Below are 23,463 nucleotides of genomic sequence, written 5' to 3' on the forward strand. Positions count from 1 at the left end.
ACACCCATAGGCAGATGGATGCACAAACAACCCTGCTTATGTAGTTAATTACATAATTACAGATGGCCTTTCCCATCAACCCTTTCAAGATAAAGACACACAATCCCAAGCGAAATAGATATTCAGCCCACAAACCACCCGCTTGCATCCAGACACTGACAAGCTGACTAAAGTCTGACTACGTAACTATGGCAGATGTGACCCTGGCTGAATGCTGGCCTAAATTTTAGGGAAATGCCTGATATGTTTACAGACCTCAATCTGGTGTAATCCCGTCATCATCCCTGTCCTTGACAGACAACTACTAACAGACAGACATTAGAGAACGGACCCAAACACTCACAATTGACAGCAACGATTATATAATTGGGTGAGAGTGAAAACAATTGTGTGACTTTTTTCCCCCAAGACATTTCAGACTGTACAAAACTAGCAACTATATGCACAAATGCCAAAATGTTGTGATTAGTTACAACACCATATTGCATTTGGCAGACATTGTAATCAAAATTGACTTACACTGCATTCAAGCCATAGATTTCACCATGTCATGCATTCTCTGGGAACCCAAGAACTTAGCGTTAGCTCTACCATTTACAGGAACGCTGACTAAAATTACAAAAACATGGGCAGTTTTATATTCTCACAGTTCCTTATTGGCAAATTTGACAAAGGGTCTAAAGTTTATAAAGTTGGATAATTACCGCTAAATCATAAACAGCAATCCTGTTTTCAACAGCAACTACAAAGTAAAGTTTATTGGGACAAACTTGCGTGTTGGCTTGACAAAAGCCTTGTCTGAAAGTTTAAATGTTTTATAAGCTTCCTAACGTGATTTATCATGTTGTGAACATGCCTTGGACATGGTTCTAGCATTATTTTATATTTCGTTAACATGTTTGTAGCATGTTTCCCTGTTGAAAAAAACAGTATATGGTGGTTAGGTATGTTTTGAAGGATGGCAGCTGTTTTGAGCTGGTTTATGCTGGTCCTTAGCTGGTCATGAGCTGGTCCTAAGATGGTTACAAGCTGGTCCTGAGCCGGAGCTAGTTTCATAGGACCAGCACTTGACCAGCTTAAACCAGTTCATGACCAGCTAAGGACTAAGGACTTTCAACAGGGTTTAATTCATTGTGAACATGAATTAGCATGTTATTAGCATGCCTTGCTAAAACTAACATGCTAATATGTTTTAGCATGTTGATAGTATGTTTTAGCATTTTGTTAACATGTTTTGGCACATTGTTAGCATGAATTACAATGCTGCTTGCATGACTTAACATATTGCTAGGATGAATTAACATGTTGCTAGGATGTTTTAACATGTTGCTAGCATTTTTTAACACATTTTAGCATGATTTAACATGCTGTTAACATGAATTAACCTGTTGCTAACATGTTTTAGTATGTTACTAGCATGAATTAGCATTAGGTTTATGACCTGTACTGCATCCAGCCACCAGGGGGCGATCAAAATGCTTTGGCTTCACTTTTCAGGACGTGTGCGGCACACACGGTTTTAACACATTGTTAGCGTGAATTACCACGTTGCTAGCATGTTTTAACACATTGGTAACATGAATTACCATGTTTTTTCACGTTGCTAACATGAATTTGCATGCTGCTAGCATTTTTTAAATGTTGTTAACATGAGTTTGCATGTTGTTAGCACGTTTTAAGACATTGCTAACAAGTTTTAGCACGTTGCTAACATGATTTAGCATGTTTCTAGCATTAATTAGCATGTTGCCAGAATGTTTTATGTTGGCTTTGACAAGCCGTAACTAAATGACACAGTGAAAACAATTCTCATTGCCTAAATAAAAATGCAATAGACAAAAATCCAAACTGTCGAACTACAGAATTGCCTGTGTGACTTGTCCAACACACAAATAGGACATGCTGTAACATGGAGACTTAACATCATGCAGAGAGCCATTGATTCTCTCGCTCTCACACACACACACACACACACACACACACATGCACACACATTGGCCACGTGCAATGCTCACGGTGTGTCATGTGATGGGTTTTGCCTGAAAAGAAACAGTGCTCAACTATTTTTCATATTTTCTTGAGTCAATGCAGTCAGAAGACAGTAATGATGATAAGTAAAAGTATGATCAGTGAGTAAAATTGAGACAAGAAAATGTCCAAAATATGAAACAAATATGTTAGCCTTAATGTTATCTGTAAGCTAGATATAAAAGATACAAGCGTTCAAATCTTGTACCATTAAAATAAATTAGAGTCACAAGTAACAGTTTTGGTTCAGGAGGAACTGTAAAAGGCGGCTGCTGTTTTGGTTGCAGTGCTCAGTGATGATGTCTGTCTAACTCTGAATAGCATAAAACGCCTTGAGGGCATGTGATGTCTGCGTGAACAGGGTGCGCGGAGGTATGGAAATACATACACTGACATGCAGATAGGACATCGGACTGAATGCAATGACTGGACAAACATTTTATGGTCCTACTCCTTCCACAGATGATACATATAAATACATTTAGGCCTCTTTAACTTTTGAACTAGCATACTCTTGAACTCTTGAACTAGCATAACAAAAGGTTTCTGGAACAAATCCCCTACCCTGCCAGTGCCTTTAAATCTAATGGGGAATCTGTCATAAGCCGTCAAATGTAATATAAACGAAGCGGGAGGGGCTACTCTATATCATGTCTACATCATGTCTTCCTGTTGTAGTGGAAATTACGCCAACTCACTGAATAATGCTGTGTGCTTCAAGGCACTTCAGTGGGCCTTTAACCATCATTAAATGGGTCATATTTTTTTAAGGCCCTGGTCCACTTATCCACCTTATTTTTAACATAAGAGGTGCTGCCATTTGTAACATGAATGTACAACTCTTCCGGTGTCAGCCACTTGCTGTCCAAAAACAGTCAGTTTGATGTTGCAAAGTGGTATTTTTATCATTTTATTTTAATTTACCATCACAATCATAAACACACTGGTTTGTATCGCAAACACTTTTACAGTTTACTGCTTTTATTTCTCTGGCTATTTACCTATTGCAGCTAAATGGCTTATGTCAGCACTGAAAAATAAGGTGGACAATAGTGTCAAAAATATTTTTTTTTGCTGCTGCATTTATAAGAAATGCATGTCTGCTTTCTCCACTTTTTGCTTACACAACGCCTTGTGGGTTTCGAGGTCAGGTCAAATATAGGTTTTAACGAACCCATCCTCCAATTACAGCCTTTTAGCAAAGACTCAGTCAAAAATTTCATTGTGAGCCTTGAAAATGTAAGGGAGTCAGTTGGTTAGAGAATGCGGCTGTCAATCTTTTTCCTAACCAAACCATGTTTGAACAGAACCATATTTAGCACTCCAAACAAGACTGACAACTGTAATCCTGCTGCTATGTGGAAGTAGTGATAGGATCACCAGAAAATCCGCACTGAAATGTCTTGGAGTGATTTCAATAATCAGGGACCTTCAAAATGAACTTTAATCTTTAGTTTAACTTTGGGATTCTTTTGGGTTTAACTTTGGAAGGATATGCAGTGGAAAGTTTCAAAACTTTTTTTTTAGGCATCCTCCTTGTTACTCTGTGCCTGGGTGGAAGTTTTGCATCACCCCATAGACATTATTGATGTGTAAACTGATGTATTCATCTGTGTGACGTCACAAAATCTTAAGGAATATTAAGGAAATATTAAGGAAACACTGATTTTTTTGCGATATGACCCTTTTGATTGACGTGAGAGTAAATGTTGTACTGAGCATCCTTTGCCTTGACTTGAATTAAAAAATGCTGAGGTTAAGGCAGGGATCTCCAGTCCTGCTCCAGGAGAGCCACTATCCTGCAGAGTTTAGCTCCAACCTAAATTAAACACACCTGAACCAGCTAATCAAGGTCTTACTAGGCATACTAGAAACTTCCAAGGCAGGTGTGTTCCGCTAAACTCTGCAGGACAGTGGCCTGAATTAGGGTAAGAGACACATCAAAAAGTTGAAGAATCAGGTGCCTTACCTCTCTTGTACAGATCACGAGGGGCTTTTTTCTCAGCTCAATACACTTCCTGAGCTTACAGATCTGATGCCCTGTTTTTCGGTTCAGGCAACTCCTGCATTCTCCACAGTTCATCTTGCGCAGACAAGGTACACAAACGCAGCAGCGACTTCTCTTCTTCCTCTCCCTCCTCTCTTGAATTCGAAGTAAACGCAGCTGAATATCCTCAACTTGGAGAGTTGACGCCTTGTGCTCCAGAACCGATTCTGACTCGCTGTCAAACGAGGACTGGGTGCTTTCTGTGCTACTGGAGAGCGATGCTGTCGCCTGAGGCCCATGGCCCATTTCACAAAGAGCGCTGTTGTAAATGGTAGTGCTCAGCGAGAGGAGAGAAAGCGCTCCTTCTTTCTTCATTGACATTTCAGCATCGTCAATTTCATCTTTGGTGTCCACATCTGCAGTGCTTTGAAACTCACTTTTTTCCTTCTGGGGAGCATTTGCAATGTTTTCAAGCGCTGGTGATTCATTGGAGGATTGACACACTTGGGAGGCCACAGTCTCACCTGCTTCCGTAGAGTTTTCTGGAGTGGTTTGAAAAGAACTGTCGGGAAAGTCCATGCGTGGAACGGCGTGTTGAACCTCCTCAACCTGACCTAAAGCATACTTATCTGACTGTGAAGGGGAGGGAGTCGTTGGGCCTGAGGTATTATTGTTGTAGGCAAAGTCCACGTTATTGACGGGGTCATGCCTCAGAGGGTCATGCTGCTCAAGAAATGCTGTGTCTGGCTGCTCATTAGAAGCACGGCAGCTTTCATTTTGTACAGTTTCTGTGTTTGCTTTTACTTTCTCCTCCTCTGCCTTGTCAGTGTCTTGAACAACAGTTTCTCTGTGCTCCTCCGCAGTTTCCTCTGAGCTTATGTCAATGCTCTGTCCCTCTCCAGTGGGAATTACAACACCCTTTTGTTGTCCATCACCAGTAGGATCATGAACTTCTGACCTTTTAGCATCGGTATCCTGTTCCCTGATCTCCTGATCTGCCTTTCTTCTTGTAACCACCCTCCTGTAGGACTCGACTTTCTGTAGGACGTTCGGACACGAGACACTATTCCTAGGTGACTTCCCTTTCCCATTAGGTTTTGACAACAAGCCATTTTGTTTCAAAGAACCCCACGTGTGCCTGGGTCCTTTAACAACATTCTCGACTGTCCTCTTGTTGGGCTTGCTGACAACAGTCCTCTGGGCCCTCTTGACTGCTTGTTTCTTGTCTATGGCCTTTTTGATCTCACCACTGGCTTTGAGAGAGTTGACCGTTTGCCTCCTAGTCGTGGAAGGTTTCACCCTCCTAACATTTCGCTTTTTCGATGCACGAGATGACTTCTTGGGTGTTTTGGGAATATGAGGCATAGCTGAAGTAAGTGAGGGTGAGGGAGGAGGAGTTCAGGATAGCCGGCATGGAAAAGAGTATGAAGATGACTCTACAAAACAGGACTTTTCAGATCTTTCAGGTAATCTTTCCCTGTTTCAAGTAAGATCACACTGACATTTTCCCACTGTTGGCATATGGATGTATGGTTACCTGTGGAAAGGACAATTCATTATTGAATTATGATTGAAATCTTGGAATCAAAATTGGGGATTGCAGTGCATATTTGTGGGCTTTGAAGCCATCTATATGCTGGTGTGCACTCCATACACATTTCAAATTTACAGTCTTTATTTTATGGAAAACGGAAACAAAATATTGATGGGTGTGTTGGAAACAGCTCCCTAGTTCAGTAATCGAGGCACTGTTTAAAGTTAGTCTTAAAGTCATTCCCTTTACAGAAATTGCATAACATTTTTGAAGTGCGAAATATATATTGCATGAGGCAACTCAGTATACATCATGATGCACAGCAGAAATGTTATAAAGCCAAATCATTATTTAACTATATCAGCATAAATGCTCAATAGTATTGAACATTACCTAGCTAATATTTATTTTCAGCTGAAAATGTGGTGACGGTCACGTTTTACAACGCGAGTATGTTGTCATGTCTCTGGAAATAGAGTCATCAGTGTCTTAATATGTAGTGAGCCAGGATCCTTACCAGTGCCCAAAATCGTGTGCACAACACACTGATTCACCACCTAGGGAGCTGATTTGAGATGCACCTGATGACACATTCTGCACTACACAGATTGTGGTAGCACTTTGTCTTACAGTCCTGTTCCACATTTACATATTATGTATTTATTATAGTTATTACAATAAAATGGGTAATAACTAGGTACTAACCCTGAACCTACCCCTAAACCTGACCTTAAAGGGATAGTTCCCCAAAAAATGTAAATTACCCCATGATTTACTCACCCTCAAGACTTCCCATATGACTTTCTTGTTTCAGACGAATGCAATCGGTATATATTTAAAAAAAAATTATATATATATATATATATATATATATATATATATATATATTAGGGGTGCACCGATCCGACTTTTTCAGTCCCGATACCGATACCGATGCCTGGGCTTTGTGTATCTGTCGATACCCGATACCGATCCGATATATTGTTGAATTAATAATAAACTGTATATCTTCCACCTTATACCTTCCTTGAAGAGACTAAAGGCACCAGACTTTACTAACTAAACATAACTAAGACAAAATAACAGATGTATGTAAGGTGTTGAATTCTTATTTATTTAAAAAACAATTGTGCATTCAAATCTAAAATAGAATGTAATCTAACTTCTTTAAATAAATAAAATGTAGCAGTGGAAACAAAAAACAGTGTATTGGTCAAACATACAATAGTAATCTGACAGTTACCAAACATTTTTTACACTACAGATCATTGTTTTGGTATATAATCATATCAATATTAAAAAGTAGCATTACAAATTAACAAATGGTCTAATTTTCTACCATATGCAATTTAATAAAAATTTTCAGCTAGCTAATAACAACTTTTTTCTGGTTTCACCTCACTCCTGTCTAAATGATTGTAGGCTAGGCCTATTTATTTTACTACACATTGTCAACAGAAATAAGATGAAATACTGTTGATAATTAAAAATAATTCTTACTACCCACTCTTGCTAAAATGGGTAAGCACACTTGTGTTCTCATTTCAGTTGCGTTCTGAGTAAATTAATAAACTGAGTTCATGAGTTCAGTGTTGGACAGATCAGTTGTTCTGGCCAGTCGTTAAAATGATTCGGTTCAAAGGAGTCATCAGGTCACGAATCGGACATTAGCAGACGCGTTGTGTGCGAATCCCGTCTGTTAGAACATCGCGAAAGATGTCAACACACAGAAAACACTTCATAACTGGATATAATTTGTCTCCCGCTTATTGAAAGTATGCTTTATGTCAGCTGGTCAGAGAAGAGTCAATGTTTTTTGAGCGCAATTCACACCCAGTGATAATTCAAGGACAAAATTGTCCGAATGTGTCACGTGCAACATGGTTTCGTTCTTCCGAGCTTTTGATTTGGATTAACATGTGAAATATGAGAGCGAACACTGATTATTTTGAAGACCCAGAGAGCGCGCGCGGGGGAGGAGCTCTCAGATCGGGCTCTCTGTCACTCAGTCACAAGCGCAGCATCTGTTCTACATCACTCGTAAATCACAATAACTCATCAAATTAGGCTTTGGCCGTCAAAAAAATGTCAATGCAGGAAAGACCCTGACTTTTTGCAGTAATACCCTCGAAACAGCGACGAACTAGTTGGCGTGGCAAGCGTGAAATATCTCCTCCACACAGCCGAATCTCTGGCTCGCTCCCTTCTAGCATGCGACACACGTGAAGCTGACGAATGACGTAGGTTCTGCTGCGACGGAAAAAAAACACCTGGATCGGCTTGTGGATCTGTTAATTTTTCCGATCCCCGATCCAGCTATTTTGTCAGTATCGCGGCCGATATCCGATCCTAATATCGGATCGGTGCACCCCTAATATATATATATATATATATATATAATAATGTAATGGCTCTTCCAAGCTTTATAATGGCAGTGAATATAGGGAATTTGAATTTGAAGCCCAAAAAAAGTGTATCCACACGCGGCTTCGGGGGGTTAATAAAGACCTTCCGAAGCGAAGTGATGCGTGTAAGAAAAATATCCATATTTAAAACTTTAAATAACTAACTAACTAAAATAACTAACTTCCAGCAGACCGTCTATGCAAGTCGACCTATGCCAAAAGAGTACCCCTGACGTGATGTAGGAGTAGCGTAAGCTTTGATGCCTCTTTTGCGTTTAAAACAAATAGGGCTGGGCAACCAACTCAAGCTCCTCTTCTCTTATTTTGAAATCCTCCGACATTTCTCTTTAAAAATTCTCGTTTTAGACTTCTAATTTGCGACCGGTGTTTTGTTTTTCACTATTATCTACTCTTCCGTGTTCGTCAATATGTCATGCGTCAGGTCAGGGGTTACTCTTTCGCCGTAAATCCAAAAAAAAAAAAATATTGTTGGAAGCTACTTATTTCAGTTTATAAAGTTTTAAATATGGATATTTTTCTCACACAAATGCATCACTTCGTTTCAGAAGGCCTTTATTAACCCCCTGGAGCCGTGACTTTTATGATGGGTGGATGCACATTTTTGGGCTTCAAAATCAAATCCTCTATTCACTGCCATTATAAAGCTTTGAAGAGCCAGGACACTTTTTAATATATCTCTGATTGTGTTCGTCTGAAAGAAGAAAGTCATACACCTAGGTATATCATGGGGTAATTTTCATTTTTTGGGTGAACTAACACTAACCCATGTAGTTACCTTGTATTAACCAGTACTTTCTTAGGTTAGTACAATGTAAGTACACATACTGTAAAATAAAGTGCAACCCAGACTTCTGTTCAATCAAATGCTCTGTAGAATGAAAATGTCCCTCCCCCAATACCACTTGCACAGACTAGCAAGTAGGAAATCATGCATTATGGCTGTGATGTAAAATAAAGACCTCTGACTATTTAAAAAAGGATGATCACATACATTTTAAATAAACACAGTAACGAATTCTTTGCTTGTCAAGCCGTTAAATAGGGTCATTAACTTCTAGCTAATGAAGTGTAACGTAAAATATATTTAACAGATAACAGATAATTGTGATGTCTTAAGTATGATATACTTAAATAACTGTGTGTGCAGTTGCAAAGTATATTCTTCACTAAGTCCAAATTAAGTCAGACATTTTTTTTATGTTGGTACAGTACAGGAGTATTAAGCTCACAAACACTTTAACGGTTGTATTACCAAGACAAATTCTGATGCTTACCAAAAAGTAGCCTATGGTATTTGAACAGTACCATAGTGTTACAATAGCTTTGGACATTGGCATGTTTCTTTTGACATCTACTATCATGATAGTACCTTAAATATCATGTAAATATGAATATGGTAATCCACTGTACTTTTACATTTTTACACTGTACTGTTTATTGTTTTCTACGGTTTGTTTTTTTGTGTCAACTTGGAATCTCCCTCAAGTGAATCAAGTTTCACTACCTGCCATGAGTTAAACTTAAGCACAAATTAGGCAAGTGTGAGGTGTGTTAGTTCTGACAGTGGATCTAAAGACACTCACACTGGCTGTGTCTAAAGCCTATTGAACTCCTACACAGCATTTTGTGCGTCGGTCACAGACGCGTACAGAATTGCATAGTGTCATGCGCCTACGATTCCCAAAAATGCTGTCTAAGTAGGGAACTAACTATGTTTTGAGACAGCCGTTGTGGCTGACTAATCGCTTTTAACGTTCTCACACGCTTATCACTAACAACAGTTAGTTTCAGTTTATATAAACTGCTCTATAAACTTTTAAACGTGACACGAATCGAATAATAAAGCAAGAGGGCGTTAATCCGCCGGCTGCTGTATTGTTATTAACACTTTGAAGGGAGTTGAAATACTTTACATACCGGAGAGACAGATGCACTGTCTGAAGGGCTAATAATATTCCCCGCCTGTACGACACGACCGATCCTTCAGCATTTCTCTTCGATTGCTCTTCCCTAGGCACGAGTGAATAACGTCTTCACGATATAACTGTGAACTGTGACACTGACATGCTGCCACCGAGACTAAAGCACCTGATAAAAGGCAAATCCTTCTTATGCCAATCCATTCACGGCAGCCCTGCCAGACTCGACCTACACTCTCCAGTCAACTTCAGGATATTTAATGGACGTCGGCGTGAGGCGGCGGGAAAACCCGGACTGGATTTCTGGTCCCAGACCAGGCTAGACAATCTGTGCAGCAATCAGTACTGTTTCTATCATTTCATTTTTTTTTTACTGTGCTAACTCCCTGCGCCCTGAGCTAACAGCTAAATGCGTGTACCACGTTTCGATATGACGTCAGTTCCACTGCGACTATCGTCACTTTTTTTATTGAATAAAGATGCGAATATATATATATATATATTATAATACTAAATATTATTAATTCTATTATTACACAATTTTATATACAGAAAACAAATCCCCAAGAAAGTCAATTACTCATCATCATCATGATTAATATTTTTTTCTAAAATTATTATTACAGACAAGTCCAATAGTATAAATGTACAACATTATAATAATAATAATAATAGTCATAGTAGTTTATTTTATAAGTAAGTTAAGTAGTATAAGTATAGTATAAGTAGTAATTTTCATATACAGACAATAATTCCTCAAAAAAATCAGATGAATGTAAAAATGATGTGTGTGTACAATATATATATATATATATATATATATATATATATATATATATATATATATATATATTGTACACACACATCATTTTTACATTCATCTGATTTTATATATACTGATATATATATACACACATACAGAAAACAATTCCTCAAGAAAGTCAAATACTCATCATCATCATGATTCATATTTTTTTATAAAATTATTATTACAGACAAGTCCAATAGTATAAATGTACAACCATAATAATAATAATAATAATAATAATAATAATAATAGTCATACTGTTGCCCTTGACTGTTCTAGTTGCTTCTATTGCTCTCATTTGTAAGTCGCTTTGGATAAAAGCGTCTGCTAAATGACTAAATGTAAATGTAGTCATAGTAGTGTATTTTATAAGTAAGTTAAGAAGTATAAGTATAGTATAAGTAGTAATTTTCATATACAGACAATAATTCCTCAAAAAAATCAGATGAATGTAAAAAGTATGTATGTATGTATGTATGTATATATATATATATATATATATATATATATATATATATATATATATATATATATATATATATATATATATATATATATACACATACAGAAAACAATTCCTCAAGAAAGTCAATTAATCATCATTATTATTAATATTAATAGATTGTTATAATATTAGTATTACAGACAAGTACGATAATATAAATGTATGTATATATATATATATATATATATATATATATATATATATATATATATATATATATATATATATATATATATATATATATATACATACAGAAAACAATTCCTCAAGAAAGTCAATTAATCATCATTATTATTAATATTAATAGATTGTTATAATATTAGTACGATAATATAAATGTATATATAGTATATATAATAGTAGTTTATTTTATAAGTAGGTTAGTTTATTATATTATTATCCTATTACGCAATTTTCATATACAGACAATAATTCTTCAGAATCAGATGAATGTAAAAACAACAACAACAACAACAAAAAAAAACTATTAATATCATCATCATCATTATTAAAGGTAATTCATTTAAACTCACAATACGGAGTATTGTCAAAAATCATATGGAGACAATATTTCATCATTATAAATCTACTAAATTAATGTAATGTAGTGTAATATGAAATGTAAATTGTACACAAAATAAATAGATGCCGTAGGTGCTGTGCGTTGACGCGCAAGTAAGTTACGTGTTATTTCTGCGACAGGAAATGCATCAGTGAAGGACATGAAATGGACGTAACTGCAGATAAACACGTGAAAAAAAATAACGTATCACTGTGCCTTGATTTATGTTTGATGTAAGTACATAGTCTATATTCGTAGAAATAAAGACGTATGGATCTAATGCAGAGCGAATAGTTTTGTTATAGTAGACGTAGTGTTCACGTGGTGTTTGTAACGGGAAGAGCTGTCAGCTTCAGTTTCACACAAGTCCATATACAGTTGTGCAACCGATGACCTTGATTCTAGGCAGGATTCGTTTTTTTCTGTTTACAAGCATTCAGGTCAGAGCTGCTGAAGACGTTTCTATGTGCGAATGGTGCAAAAGTACAGTGTAAATTGCATGAGGAGTGAATAATATTATGGCTGACTGGCTCGTGGAATAAGCAACAGTAACCAAGGTAACAAAATGTTAACATCGCTATTGTTTATTTTAATATATTTCGAGTTGCTGCACGTTTTACGCAGTGTTATCGAATTTTGCCAAAGTTACGAAAACAAGCAGGCCAGACCATGACGCACTAACAAAGTAGCGAAAAGTACCATGCTATTACCATCGGATTTGGGGCATTTACCATGGCATATTCTTGACATGCATGAATATGGTAATCATTCAGTACCATAACGTATATATTAAGCTACCGTGGTATTACCATCTGATACTATGGTACAAACACAGTATAATTTATAAATGCATTTATGACCCAGATTAAATTCTGTTTGTATTAATATAGAAGCTATTACCTTTTCTTATTAAAGAGCTCGAATTCATTTATATGATTTGCTGCTTACCCCAACCTTTAACCCATGCTCACTGATCCTGATGTCACCTGTACATGATTTGGTTTGTCTTTCTAGTTTAGATTTAGAGAACTGAACCTGTTAACATTTCCCCAAACCAGGGACTCGTAAAGTAATAAATGTACAACCCTGTCCAACTGTTTATGACTGATATGCGCATAGTCCAGCCTCTGACACAGATCAGCTGAGACATAATAATACCAATGTTCATGTTTGTTTGCCTCTTTCCAGAGTGTGCTGAAGACATGAATATACTGCAGTCCTGAAAGCAGCCATCATGACGACAGAAGCTGTGATCCCAGCTCCTGTGCAGAAAGACTACTACTACTGGTTGCGTTCTTTCGCAGCTGGAGGTGACATTTCAATCACAAAATATTGATGTACTAAAGAATGTACATTCAGCTGCTCTTACATATCTTTTACTTATTGAAGTGTGCGTAACAGTATTGGAGCTAAAGGGTTAGTTCACCCAAAAATGAAAATTTTGTCATCATCGCGTTCCAAACCTGTATGATTTTCGTTCATCTTCGGAACACAAATTAAGATATTTTTAATGAAATCTGACAGATATGATGTGCAAGAACCAATGAGGTTCATTCTCGTGTGTTACGCATTATGTTTGCACCTCCACAAGAACCAATGAGGTTTGTTCTTGCGCATCAAGCAGGTTCGATTGAGCTTCTGTTTGTTCGCTGATCAATGTTTATATGTGAATAAAAGCCTAAATTCAATCTGTTCATCATGTAAAGCGATCAAGTGTCTTCAGAACATGTGGATTAAACCACTCAATCCTTATGGATTAGTTTTACAATCTCTTTATGAACTTTTTGAATCGTCAAAGTGGTAGTTGCGTAGCTGTCAATGGAGGGTCAGAGAGCTCTCGGATTTCATCAAAAAGATCTTCCTTTGTGTTCCGAAGGTGAACAAAAGTCTTACGGGTTTGAAATAACATGAGGGTGAGTAAATGACAATTGTACAATTTTTGGGTGAACTATTCGTTTACCATAAAATCTCAAGGGGTACTTCAAGAAAAAATTTTAAGTTAATATTTGAGTAATTTACCAAGACATTTGCATGTTTATGTTTCTCTAATGTTGGTTAATGGTCACATGACATGCAGGTATGCAAATTAAATATTAACTTTTTTTATAGTAAGTGTTTTATGATTGTTTGGTCCCTCTTTATATTAAGTGTCTTTAACTATGCATTAACATTTAAATTACACATTTGATTATTGACTTATTGTAATTTCAGCTATTATTAATTTCTGTAATTACATCTATAATTACACTGTTAACACCCTCTCCTTACACCTGAAAGGCCTGTGCACACCAGGACGATTTTCGTGCACGCTCATAGCCAGCGTTTTCCAAGATATTTTGTGGTGCCTGGCGATTTGCAGAGTGAACATGCAAATTCAATAGATAGCGCTCACGGTACACAAGGTGGTGCTGCACCACTTTACGCTTCTGACACTCACTTGTCACACAGAAGAAGAAGAGAGACAGTATTTACTTGCTTGCCAAAACCATTCACACACTTTTTTCTAACTGGCAAGCAGCATTAGCAGCCCATCTTCTTCTTTGTCTACTTACTTCCTCTTTGTTGTATCAATGTGTGCTCGGCAAGACCGTTTTGTGCTTGAGTGCCACCAAGTCGTGTTTTACTGTTACTTCAGCAGCTCCAGGCACGTGAAGTAAAGCACCGATCTCATTGGTTGGCCAGTTTTTAACGTGCCTTGTCAAAACAAAAAAACGAACCCAAGGCGTTTTAAAAAAAAAAGTGCTTTTACGCCTGCCGTTTTGCGCGTCGGTGTCATAGACTGTAAAAAAAATATGGACGTATTGACTGTGACGTCACCCATAGGGTTCTGACGAGCAGTTTTGAAACAAGTAGGGTCGAGCTAGCCGTTGCCATCTTGACAGCACGTCACCGCGTGTCACACACGAATAACAGAAAATGGGCAAAGAGCTGGGACGTGGGCGGAGCTGAGGTGATGTGATGACTAACAGACAGCAGACAAACAACAATCCACCTGTCACTCAAAGTGGCCACGCCCTTAATTATGCAGAACTTTAAAGGAACATGCCGACTTTTTGGGACTTTAGCTTATTTCCTGTATCCCCCAGAGTTAGATAAGTCCATACATACCATTCTCATCTCTGTGCGTGCCATAACACTCTGACACACCCATCGCTAGCCTAGCTTAGCACAAAGACTGGAGGTAAACGGCTCCAGCTAGCCGACTGCTCAATAAGTGACAAAATAACGCCAACATTTTCCTATTTACATGTTGTGATGTGTATAGTTACATTGTGTACTAAGACCGACGGAAAATGAAAAGTTGCGATTTTCTAGACAGATATGGCTAGGAACTATACTCTCATTCCTGCATAATGATCAAGGAACTTTGCTGCTGTCCCATGGGTGCAGAGAGTATAGTTCCTAGCCATATCGGTCTAGAAAATCGTAACTTTTCATTTTCTGTCGGTCTTAGTACACAATGTTACTATACAAATCACAACATGTAAATAGGAAAATGTAGGCATTATGTTGTCACTTATTGAGCAGTAGGCTAGATGGAGCTGTTTACCTCCAGTCTTTGTGCTAAGCTAGGCTAGCGGTGGGTGTGTCAGACAGAGTTATGGCACGGACAGAGATGAGTGGTATTTATGGACTTATCTAACTCTTTGGGATTTTAGTTTATTCACCGTATCCCCAAAAGTCGGTGTGTTTCTTTAAGGCTTTATATCATGTAATCGAATGAGTTATACAATTAAAAAAAAATCACCCCCCTCACAGTTGTCATGAAAGGCAAAATTAGCTAAATAGACCAAAACCACAATTTGTACCAGGCTATAAACATGTTTTTTTTTTCTGCTGTAAAGTTGGGCATTTTAACATGGAGCTCAATGAGATTCTGCTCCCTTTTGGAGCCTGTCTAGCGGCCAGTCGAGGAATTGCAGTTTAAGTCACTTCCGTATTGGCTTCAAGAGAAACTGGGGGAGGTTACCGCTTGGTCGGTCTGCACACTCACATTGGCGCCCTTTGTTTACTCACAAAGCGTTAAACTAGGCGATAAACACACGCGAAAATCATCCCGGTGTGAACAGGCCTTAACCCACCCTTAAACCTAACTAGACCACCAAACCTGTCCCTAACCTTCCCGTATCCACCTCAATAGTACCTAACAATTTTTTATGTAAGTACATAGTAGTTAAAGACACCTTTTTAAGAGGCTGCTACAACACCATTTTCAACTAATGTGTTTTGGTCATTCATTTTCACAACAGCAGTGTTTTGGGGGCCAGAAAATACCTCGTTGTCGTGTGTATGTACCATCAAGTGTGACTGTTTTATTTTAAAAGGATTTATTCATGGATTGAACTTCAATTCATTGATATTTTTGTGTTCACAAAGGTGTTGCGGGGTGCTGTGCAAAGTCCACCATAGCGCCTCTCGATAGAGTGAAAATTTTACTACAAGCTCAGAATCCGCATTACAAACACCTTGGTAAGTTAAACCCGAAATGTTTCTGAGGGATATATATTTCTCGCAACCTGATTATCAAAGGAACTTAGAATACAAATGCATTCGAATATAATTAACCAAATGCTTCAAAACATGTGGTGATGTCTTGTGCGTTTTTTTGCAGGAGTGATTGCCACAATTAAGGCTGTGCCAAAAAAAGAGGGTTTTCTTGGACTATACAAAGGAAATGGAGCTATGATGATCAGGATTTTCCCATATGGAGCCATTCAGTTTATGGCTTTTGATCACTACAAAAAGGTTTGTTTTTTTCTCGTAGTCATCATTTAGTAATGCCAACCAGTCTTGGGGAATAACAAACTAAACATAGCAACATTTACTAACATAACAATATTTTTAGTACCATGACTGTTGTTCAGTTTTCCAGTACAGATTTTGCGGGTTTTGTCACATTGTATCGCACAGGCAGTGTAAAAATAGTCAATAATCTAACACAATCTTGTGAAGCACTGGTCTGCTTCATTCTAGAGATTTGGATCATTCAGATAAACCTTTTTCAAAAAACGATTCACACATTTGTTTTAGAAATTGAGGTAGTTTGTGTGGGAAGTTTTATGTGGGGTTTTTTTTTGGTATCAAAATCACTTTTGTATTGGTTGTATTCATTCATTGTAAATGTATTTGTACATCATCTGATAGTTATATAGTTAAAATTAAAACATTCAAAAGTTTCAGTGTAATTAACTACTTTTTGTCAATGGTTTACTCTATTTTTTAAACTTCATATTGTGAGTAGCTTGGAAAACTACAAATGAGCTTATATTGATGTTGAACAGTGCTTTGTACTAAAGCCCAATGTACGCTCTGTTTAGATTATATAATGCTTGTAAAAAGCTGTTTCGGATGTACTTTCAGTTCCTTAAAACACGACTTGGAATATCTGGGCACATTCATCGGCTTATGGCAGGGTCTATGGCAGGTTTGTGATTTCTTTTCCATGACTCTTTCCCAAGTTGTTGCTTCATGACGAGTCTTATGTCTTTATCTCCATTGTATTCCTTCTGCAGGGATGACCGCAGTTATTTGCACCTATCCACTCGATGTTATCCGAGCTCGCTTAGCATTTCAAGTGACAGGAGAGCATCGCTACACTGGCATAGGAAACGCCTTTCAGACTATTTACCTTAAGGTATGAAGGGTGGAAAGAGGTTAATTGAGACTGTTTCCCTTTTTTGTGACAGTGTTTTATCTTTAAAGGAAGGAGGAATCTCTGGATTCTACCGGGGTCTGACCCCCACGATCATTGGCATGGCTCCATATGCAGGTTATTTTCTCGTTTATTTTAGGTGAAATGTACAGTACAATATGCAAAACTGAGCCCACTTCCTCATGTCACGGTTTTCTATATATATTCCAGGCTTTTCTTTTTTTACTTTCGGTACATTGAAGACTCTGGGACTGACTCACTTTCCAGAGCACTTAGGCAAGCCGTCTCTTGACAACCCTGATGTTCTCGTGCTGAAGACTCACGTCAATCTGTTGTGTGGTGGATTCGCCGGGGCAATTGCTCAAACTATATCGTATGTTTATTCTTTTAAATCCCTGGTTTGTTAGTTATTGTTTGTAGTTATCTTTTTTACAGCTGATTTTTAGTTTTAAGTTAAAGACCAAAACAAAACATATATACATTTGTGTTCCTGAACATACATTCTACATTTTGTGTAGTACATTCTGTCTTAATATTTATGCACAGATATCCACTAGATGTTGCCCGGAGGAGAATGCAGTTAGGTACATCACTGCCTGATTCTGATAAATGTTGGTGAGTATTTTAAGTTTTTGTTGCCTTAAAGGGTTAGTTCACCCAAAAATGAAAATTCTGTCATTAATTACTTACCCTCATGTCGTTCGACACCCGTCAGACCTCCGTTCATCTTTGGAACAGAAATTAAGATATTTTAGTTGAAATCTGATTGCTCTGAAAGGCCTCCATTGGCACAATGGCACGGTTCACTCTCAAGACCCTTAAAAGGTACTAAAGAGGTCGTTACAAAGTCCATCTCACTACAGTGGTTCTAAAATAACTTTATGAATCAGCGACAATAGTTTTTGTGCGCAAAAAAACCCTAAATAACGGCTTACATAGTGATGACGATTTCAAAACAAAGCATCATGAAGCTTCGAAGCGTTATGAATCACTGAGCCGAATGATGATTCGGATCGCGTGTCAAACCGCCAAACTGCTGAAATTTGGCGATTCAAACCGCTGAATCGACTCAGTGATTCATAACGCTTCGAAGCTTCATGATGCTTTGTTTTGAAATCGTCATCACTATGTAAGACGTTATTTAGGGTTTTTTTGCGCACAAAAACTATTGTCGCCGATTCATAAAGTTATTTTTGAACCACTGTAGTGAGATGGACTTTGTAACGACGTCTTTAGTACCTTTTAAGGGTCTTGAGGGTGAACTGTGCCATTGTGCCAATGGAGGACTTTCAGAGCAATCAGATTTCAACTAAAATATCTTAATTTCTGTTCCGAAGATGAACGGAGGTCTGACGGGTGTCGAACGACATGAGGGTAAGTAATTAATGACAGAATTTTCATTTTTGGGTGAACTAACCCTTTAATGACTTTACCAATTGAGGTAAATGTTTAGCAACTTATAAGAGAGATATTACTTTATTAATAGAGATGCATCAATATTAAAATGTGTCTGATAATTATTTTCATATAATGGTTGATACCTGCAAAATGAAATCAAAAGTCTGTACACCTGTAAATTCTATAATTTTGTCTAAAAAAAAAAAATGTAAATATTTTTTCTTAAATGTGAATTGTATGAAATGTGAAAACACACACACACTTATTCAAAATATTCAAATTTTTACTTTTCTTATCAATTTAACACATACTTGCTGAATAAAAGTATTAATTTACTGTTAAAGTACTGACCCCAAACTTTTAAACGGTAGTGTATGTTGTTACAAAAGATTTCTACTTTAAATAAATACTGCTCTCTTTTTAACTTTTTATTCATCAAAGAATCCTGAAAGAATTATCACAGTTTCCAAAAAATTAAGCTGCACAACTGTTTCTAGCATTGATAATAACTGAGTATCAATTCAGCATATTAGAATGATTTCTGAAGGATCATGTGACACTGAGGAGAAAGGACTAGAGTAATGGCTGATGAAAATTCAGCTTTGCATCACAGAAATAAATCTCATTTTAAATGGAAGTAGAATAGAATTAGAATAGATATTACTGTTTTTTTCTGTATTTTTGATCAAATAAATGCAGGCTTGATGAGCATAAGAGACTTCTAAAAACATTAAAACTAGTAGTTTCCAAGCTTTTGACCAGTATTATATATATTATTTGTGTGCGTGTTATTAACATATCATGCTTTTACTGTGTAGAAATTAGATCTCCTCCACATCTCATGCTCAAAGTTCTCACCATCTTATATCTGTCATCACTAATATGTTTTTGCTTAATTCTTTTGAGCAGCAGCCTCAGAAAAACTCTGAAGTATGTGTACGATCAGTATGGCGTTAAGAAAGGACTATATCGTGGCCTGTCCCTCAACTACATCCGCTGTATACCATCACAAGCCGTTGCCTTCACCACTTATGAGTTCATGAAGCAAGTTCTTCACCTAAACTAGAACAAGCAGTGACTAAAAGCCTTAAAGGAACAAGTTGAAACGACCCCTGGCAACATCACAGCAGCCCTGCCTGCCAATCCAGCCAGAAGACATGTGAACTCCAGTTCTTACAAAACACCCACACAAATGGCAAACCTGTGGTTTTGCACACCCCAGCAACAGTCACTATGGATACAGAGACAAAAGCTTGCTTTTCCATTATGTTTGGATCAGGAACATGCCCCATATCAACCGACACTGGAAATACCATGGGAACCTGCGTCTGATACTTGCCTGTATGAAGCCATCCCATCTCGTATTGAACAATATGCCTTGGCTTATCTCTCATATACATTAAGCAAAACACAAAGCAGATTTTACCTATGTGGAACGGTTTCAATAGATATATCACAGTGCTTTTAACTATGACTGAATTTTATTTTCAACTTCAGAAACCTAAATATGGAAGTTGTTTTTTCTTTGCTAAAGTTGATTTATATGTAGCTTTTTATTTCAGTCAACTCAAGTCTTATTGCCTGCTATTTGTCTCTTTTAGTGATTAAAATAACTTACCTCTACAATTCCGTAATATAGCGAATGGAAGGCCGTGGACATAGTGTCTATGCAGTATTCAGTCATGGTCGCATGCCGACGTTACTGTGGCTCAAACTATATCTGATGATCGATGCCTTACAATGCAGTTTAATTCACAATCTCACATTTGGAAGAGAGCAATCAAGTGAGAATGTGTGTGTGTGATGAGCATATTACAGCTAAGATGTACCGGTATATGAATCTGTTAAATTATTGTTCACTGATTTGTGACGGGGGAAAGATAGGGGTCCCTTACATACAAAAATGTATCCCTTAAATAAAATAAGGAGTTTGTCTTTCTATATGCACAGGAGTTCTATCAAATAATTCTGTCTTGCCTCGGTTATACAGTAAAAATTATATCCACTTTATACACTTATAATGAATAATTTAAAAAAATGAAAAGAAAAAGAAATATATAATGCCTTTCTTTTCTTTTTTTAGGGAAATAAGCATCCCTCGAAAAACATTGAGCAACCTTAGTGAAATTCATTCATATGCGTAACTGAAAACACCAGTGAAACGAACACATTGACCAACCTTAGTGAAATTCATTCATATGCATTATAACTGAAAAATCTCTTACAAACTAGTGAAACGAACACATTGTTCAACCTATTGAAACCGTCCACATTTTCGTTTCACTAGTAGTTTCACTAAGGTTGATCAATGTGTTCGTTTCACTAGTGTTTGAGAGGCTTTTCAATAATTATGGTCTTTACGGCCCCTCATAGAAACTTGCATCATTGTCCTTCCTGTTGTAATTGCGTGTTTGTTGCCATGTGGTGGCAGTGTTGCAGTAATTCGAGCCCTAAACCTTGAAATTGTACTTTTGGGTTCATGTAGCTTATGTTGATCGTTTAGCTGCATGTGTTTCAAAAGATGAAGGGGTGCCCTTATGAATATATGTGCGTATGATTCAACAGAGACTGATGTTGTAGTAGACAGATCGAATACGTGTATGAGTAGCGATGGTCATGATTCATTTGTCACATTTCAGGTTTGTCTACACTAAGTGCCGTAATCTAAATCACTAGAAAATAAAGTCTCTTTTCTAATTATCTTGAGAATCAGAAAGGAGGAGAAAGTTCATCTTGCTGCTTGGGATAAATCACTTTAATTTATTTGCGTCATTACAATGTATTATATTTGTATAATGAATGAATATTATGTGAGATTGAAATGGTTAGGAACAAATTTACATTGAGAATGGCTGTTTTGTACATGTGATAATTCATTTGTATGTATGCTAAGATGATCAGTAAATCATTTTAAATGTTAAACTATTTCTTTTAATTAAAAAATAAAGGCACTGTTTCACAGACAGCTTGCTTAGATTGAGCCAGGATTAGGCCTAAGAAGTAGCTTTTGCCCTAGAAAAAAACTACAACAACATTCCTGGTGTGCATCTTCAGACAAAACAACAGCACTAAGATATTTTAAGATATGTCAGTGCCAGTTGCTTTGAGGTTAAACAGCTCAAACAATAGGACCCCACATGAAAAAAATACTATATATTATAGTAAAATTACTCTAGTAAATACTATAGTGTTTTTGAACCATACTATAGTAAAGATACTACAGTAAGTTGTAGTATATTATAGTATTTACTACACTTTGTTAATTTACTGTAGTATATTTACTATAGTATGGTTCAAAAACACTATAGTATTTACTAGAGTAATTTTACTATAATATACTATAGTATTTTTTCTAGTTAAAGCCTTGTCTGTGAAACCGGGGGTAAGACTTTTTGTCTTGGAGTTTATCTTGATCGCTTATGACTAGTCATCACCATATTCCAAACCATTTGACATCCAGGGAGATTTCCCTAACGTTCCCTAATTTTTGGGGGATTTCTAACATTTTATACCTGGATGTTTTAGAAGGGTGTTCATTTACATTTACTATGGTATAGCCATACCTCCCACTTAGCATTTGATTTGCATTTCCTCTTATATTTGTAAGGTGCTGTTGTTTTATAGTTTGTCTTATTTGACTGGAAAATATGTTACAAACAAAACACTGGTTATAGCGTATATCCTACTTATCAATGGTACCATGCAAGTCATAAAAAGTAGAGCTGGCCAGTAGTGTGGATTTTTGAATAAAATAAAATAATTATTTGAGGTCCTAAAGCACGTTACAATTAGCTACACTAACTTTCAACAGTTTGGGGCCAGTAATTATTAGTAATTATTTTTATAATAGCCTTTTCCCTTCAAGAATCCTGTATCACGGTTTACACACAACAAATATAAGGCAGCACAACTGTTTTCAACATTGAGGATAATAAGAAATGTTTTCCAGCACCAAATCAGCATCTTGATTTCTAAAGGATCATGTGACACTGAAGACTGGAGTAATGATGCTGAAAATACAAATATTTTAAAATATAATAAAGTGGAATGCAGTTATTGCATTTTTTTTATTAAATAAATGTAGTTTTGGTGAGCATTAGAGACTTCTTTCAACAACATTAACAAATATTATCAACTCTATATAGAAACAGTTTTTATTGGTCGATTAAAAGAAGAAGAAGAAAGAAAATGAATTAGCAAAACTCCAAATTTGGATGTTTTTATCAGCAGAATGTTAGCTGGTAAACCACAGGGAAGATAAAGTCTTGGGCCAACAAACTAAGAAGAACTCGCACACAAAAATAAGTGTGAAGTAACCGCTCGCGCTAAGTAGACTAAAACAGAAACACTTATTTGCAAGCCTTCAGGACAAACGAGAACTAAAGTATCTGATAAGCATAGGCTAGGGCATCTTCAAAACTGGTTCCTGTATTAGAAAGCGTAGCAAGTGATTTGCCTTAATATTTTGAGGTGAATCAGAATCATCAATAAGTGCATGATGCAGTTAACTTGGGTGAAGCCTACCGCAATTCTAACCTTGATCACATCTACAAATTTCCGTCTGATATGTGTGAAGTCTGTGGCTTGTGAGAGTCGGTTAGAGAGAGAATGGGAGAGAGGGTGGGGTGGGGGGGAGAGTGAGA

The 23,463-nt window shown here is 36.9% G+C and overlaps 2 protein-coding genes across 6 annotated transcripts in view; one reads left to right on the forward strand and one right to left on the reverse strand.

Annotated features, from left to right (window-relative positions):
* The window catches only part of tet1 (tet methylcytosine dioxygenase 1), a 61,366-nt gene extending 51,041 nt beyond the window's left edge, over window positions 1-10,325 (reverse strand). For both annotated transcript variants that reach the window (XM_079842672.1, XM_079842673.1), the window contains exons 1-2: window positions 9,893-10,325; window positions 3,998-5,552 (exon numbers count right to left, since the gene is read on the reverse strand). In XM_079842672.1, coding sequence (XP_079698798.1) covers window positions 3,998-5,380 — 1,383 coding nt within the window. In that variant the 5' untranslated portion in view covers window positions 5,381-5,552; window positions 9,893-10,325. The remainder of the gene's footprint in view (window positions 1-3,997; window positions 5,553-9,892) is intronic.
* A 1,551-nt stretch (window positions 10,326-11,876) lies between these two features.
* slc25a16 (solute carrier family 25 member 16) lies at window positions 11,877-20,765 on the forward strand. Of its 4 annotated transcripts, XM_079842674.1 has the most exons (11): window positions 11,897-12,002; window positions 12,203-12,326; window positions 12,958-13,079; window positions 16,147-16,239; window positions 16,382-16,515; window positions 17,131-17,194; window positions 17,283-17,404; window positions 17,473-17,539; window positions 17,633-17,795; window positions 17,969-18,037; window positions 19,730-20,765. In XM_079842674.1, the coding sequence occupies exons 3-11, from the start codon at window positions 13,004-13,006 to the stop codon at window positions 19,884-19,886; spliced, it is 945 nt and encodes a 314-aa protein (XP_079698800.1). In that variant the 5' UTR covers window positions 11,897-12,002; window positions 12,203-12,326; window positions 12,958-13,003; the 3' UTR covers window positions 19,887-20,765. The 4 variants fall into 4 exon arrangements, with proteins under 4 accessions (XP_079698801.1, XP_079698800.1, XP_079698802.1 ...); XM_079842675.1 differs by lacking the exon at window positions 12,203-12,326 and having other exon boundaries at window positions 11,877-12,002; XM_079842676.1 differs by having other exon boundaries at window positions 11,920-12,209.
* Window positions 20,766-23,463: the final 2,698 nt, after the last annotated feature.

The sequence above is a fragment of the Gobio gobio genome (assembly GCF_949357685.1).
Source record: "Gobio gobio genome assembly, chromosome: 18".
NCBI classification, from domain to species: Eukaryota; Metazoa; Chordata; class Actinopteri; order Cypriniformes; family Gobionidae; genus Gobio; species Gobio gobio.

Bases quoted from the DNA above. Each gene is read 5' to 3' on its own strand.
- slc25a16 (XM_079842675.1), top strand. From the start codon at position 13,004: ATGACGACAGAAGCTGTGATCCCAGCTCCTGTGCAGAAAGACTACTAC. The intron at 17,405-17,472 runs GTATGAAGGGTG...TTATCTTTAAAG, and splicing joins TTCAGACTATTTACCTTAAG to GAAGGAGGAATCTCTGGATT. The intron at 17,796-17,968 runs GTATGTTTATTC...ATTTATGCACAG, and splicing joins GCAATTGCTCAAACTATATC to ATATCCACTAGATGTTGCCC.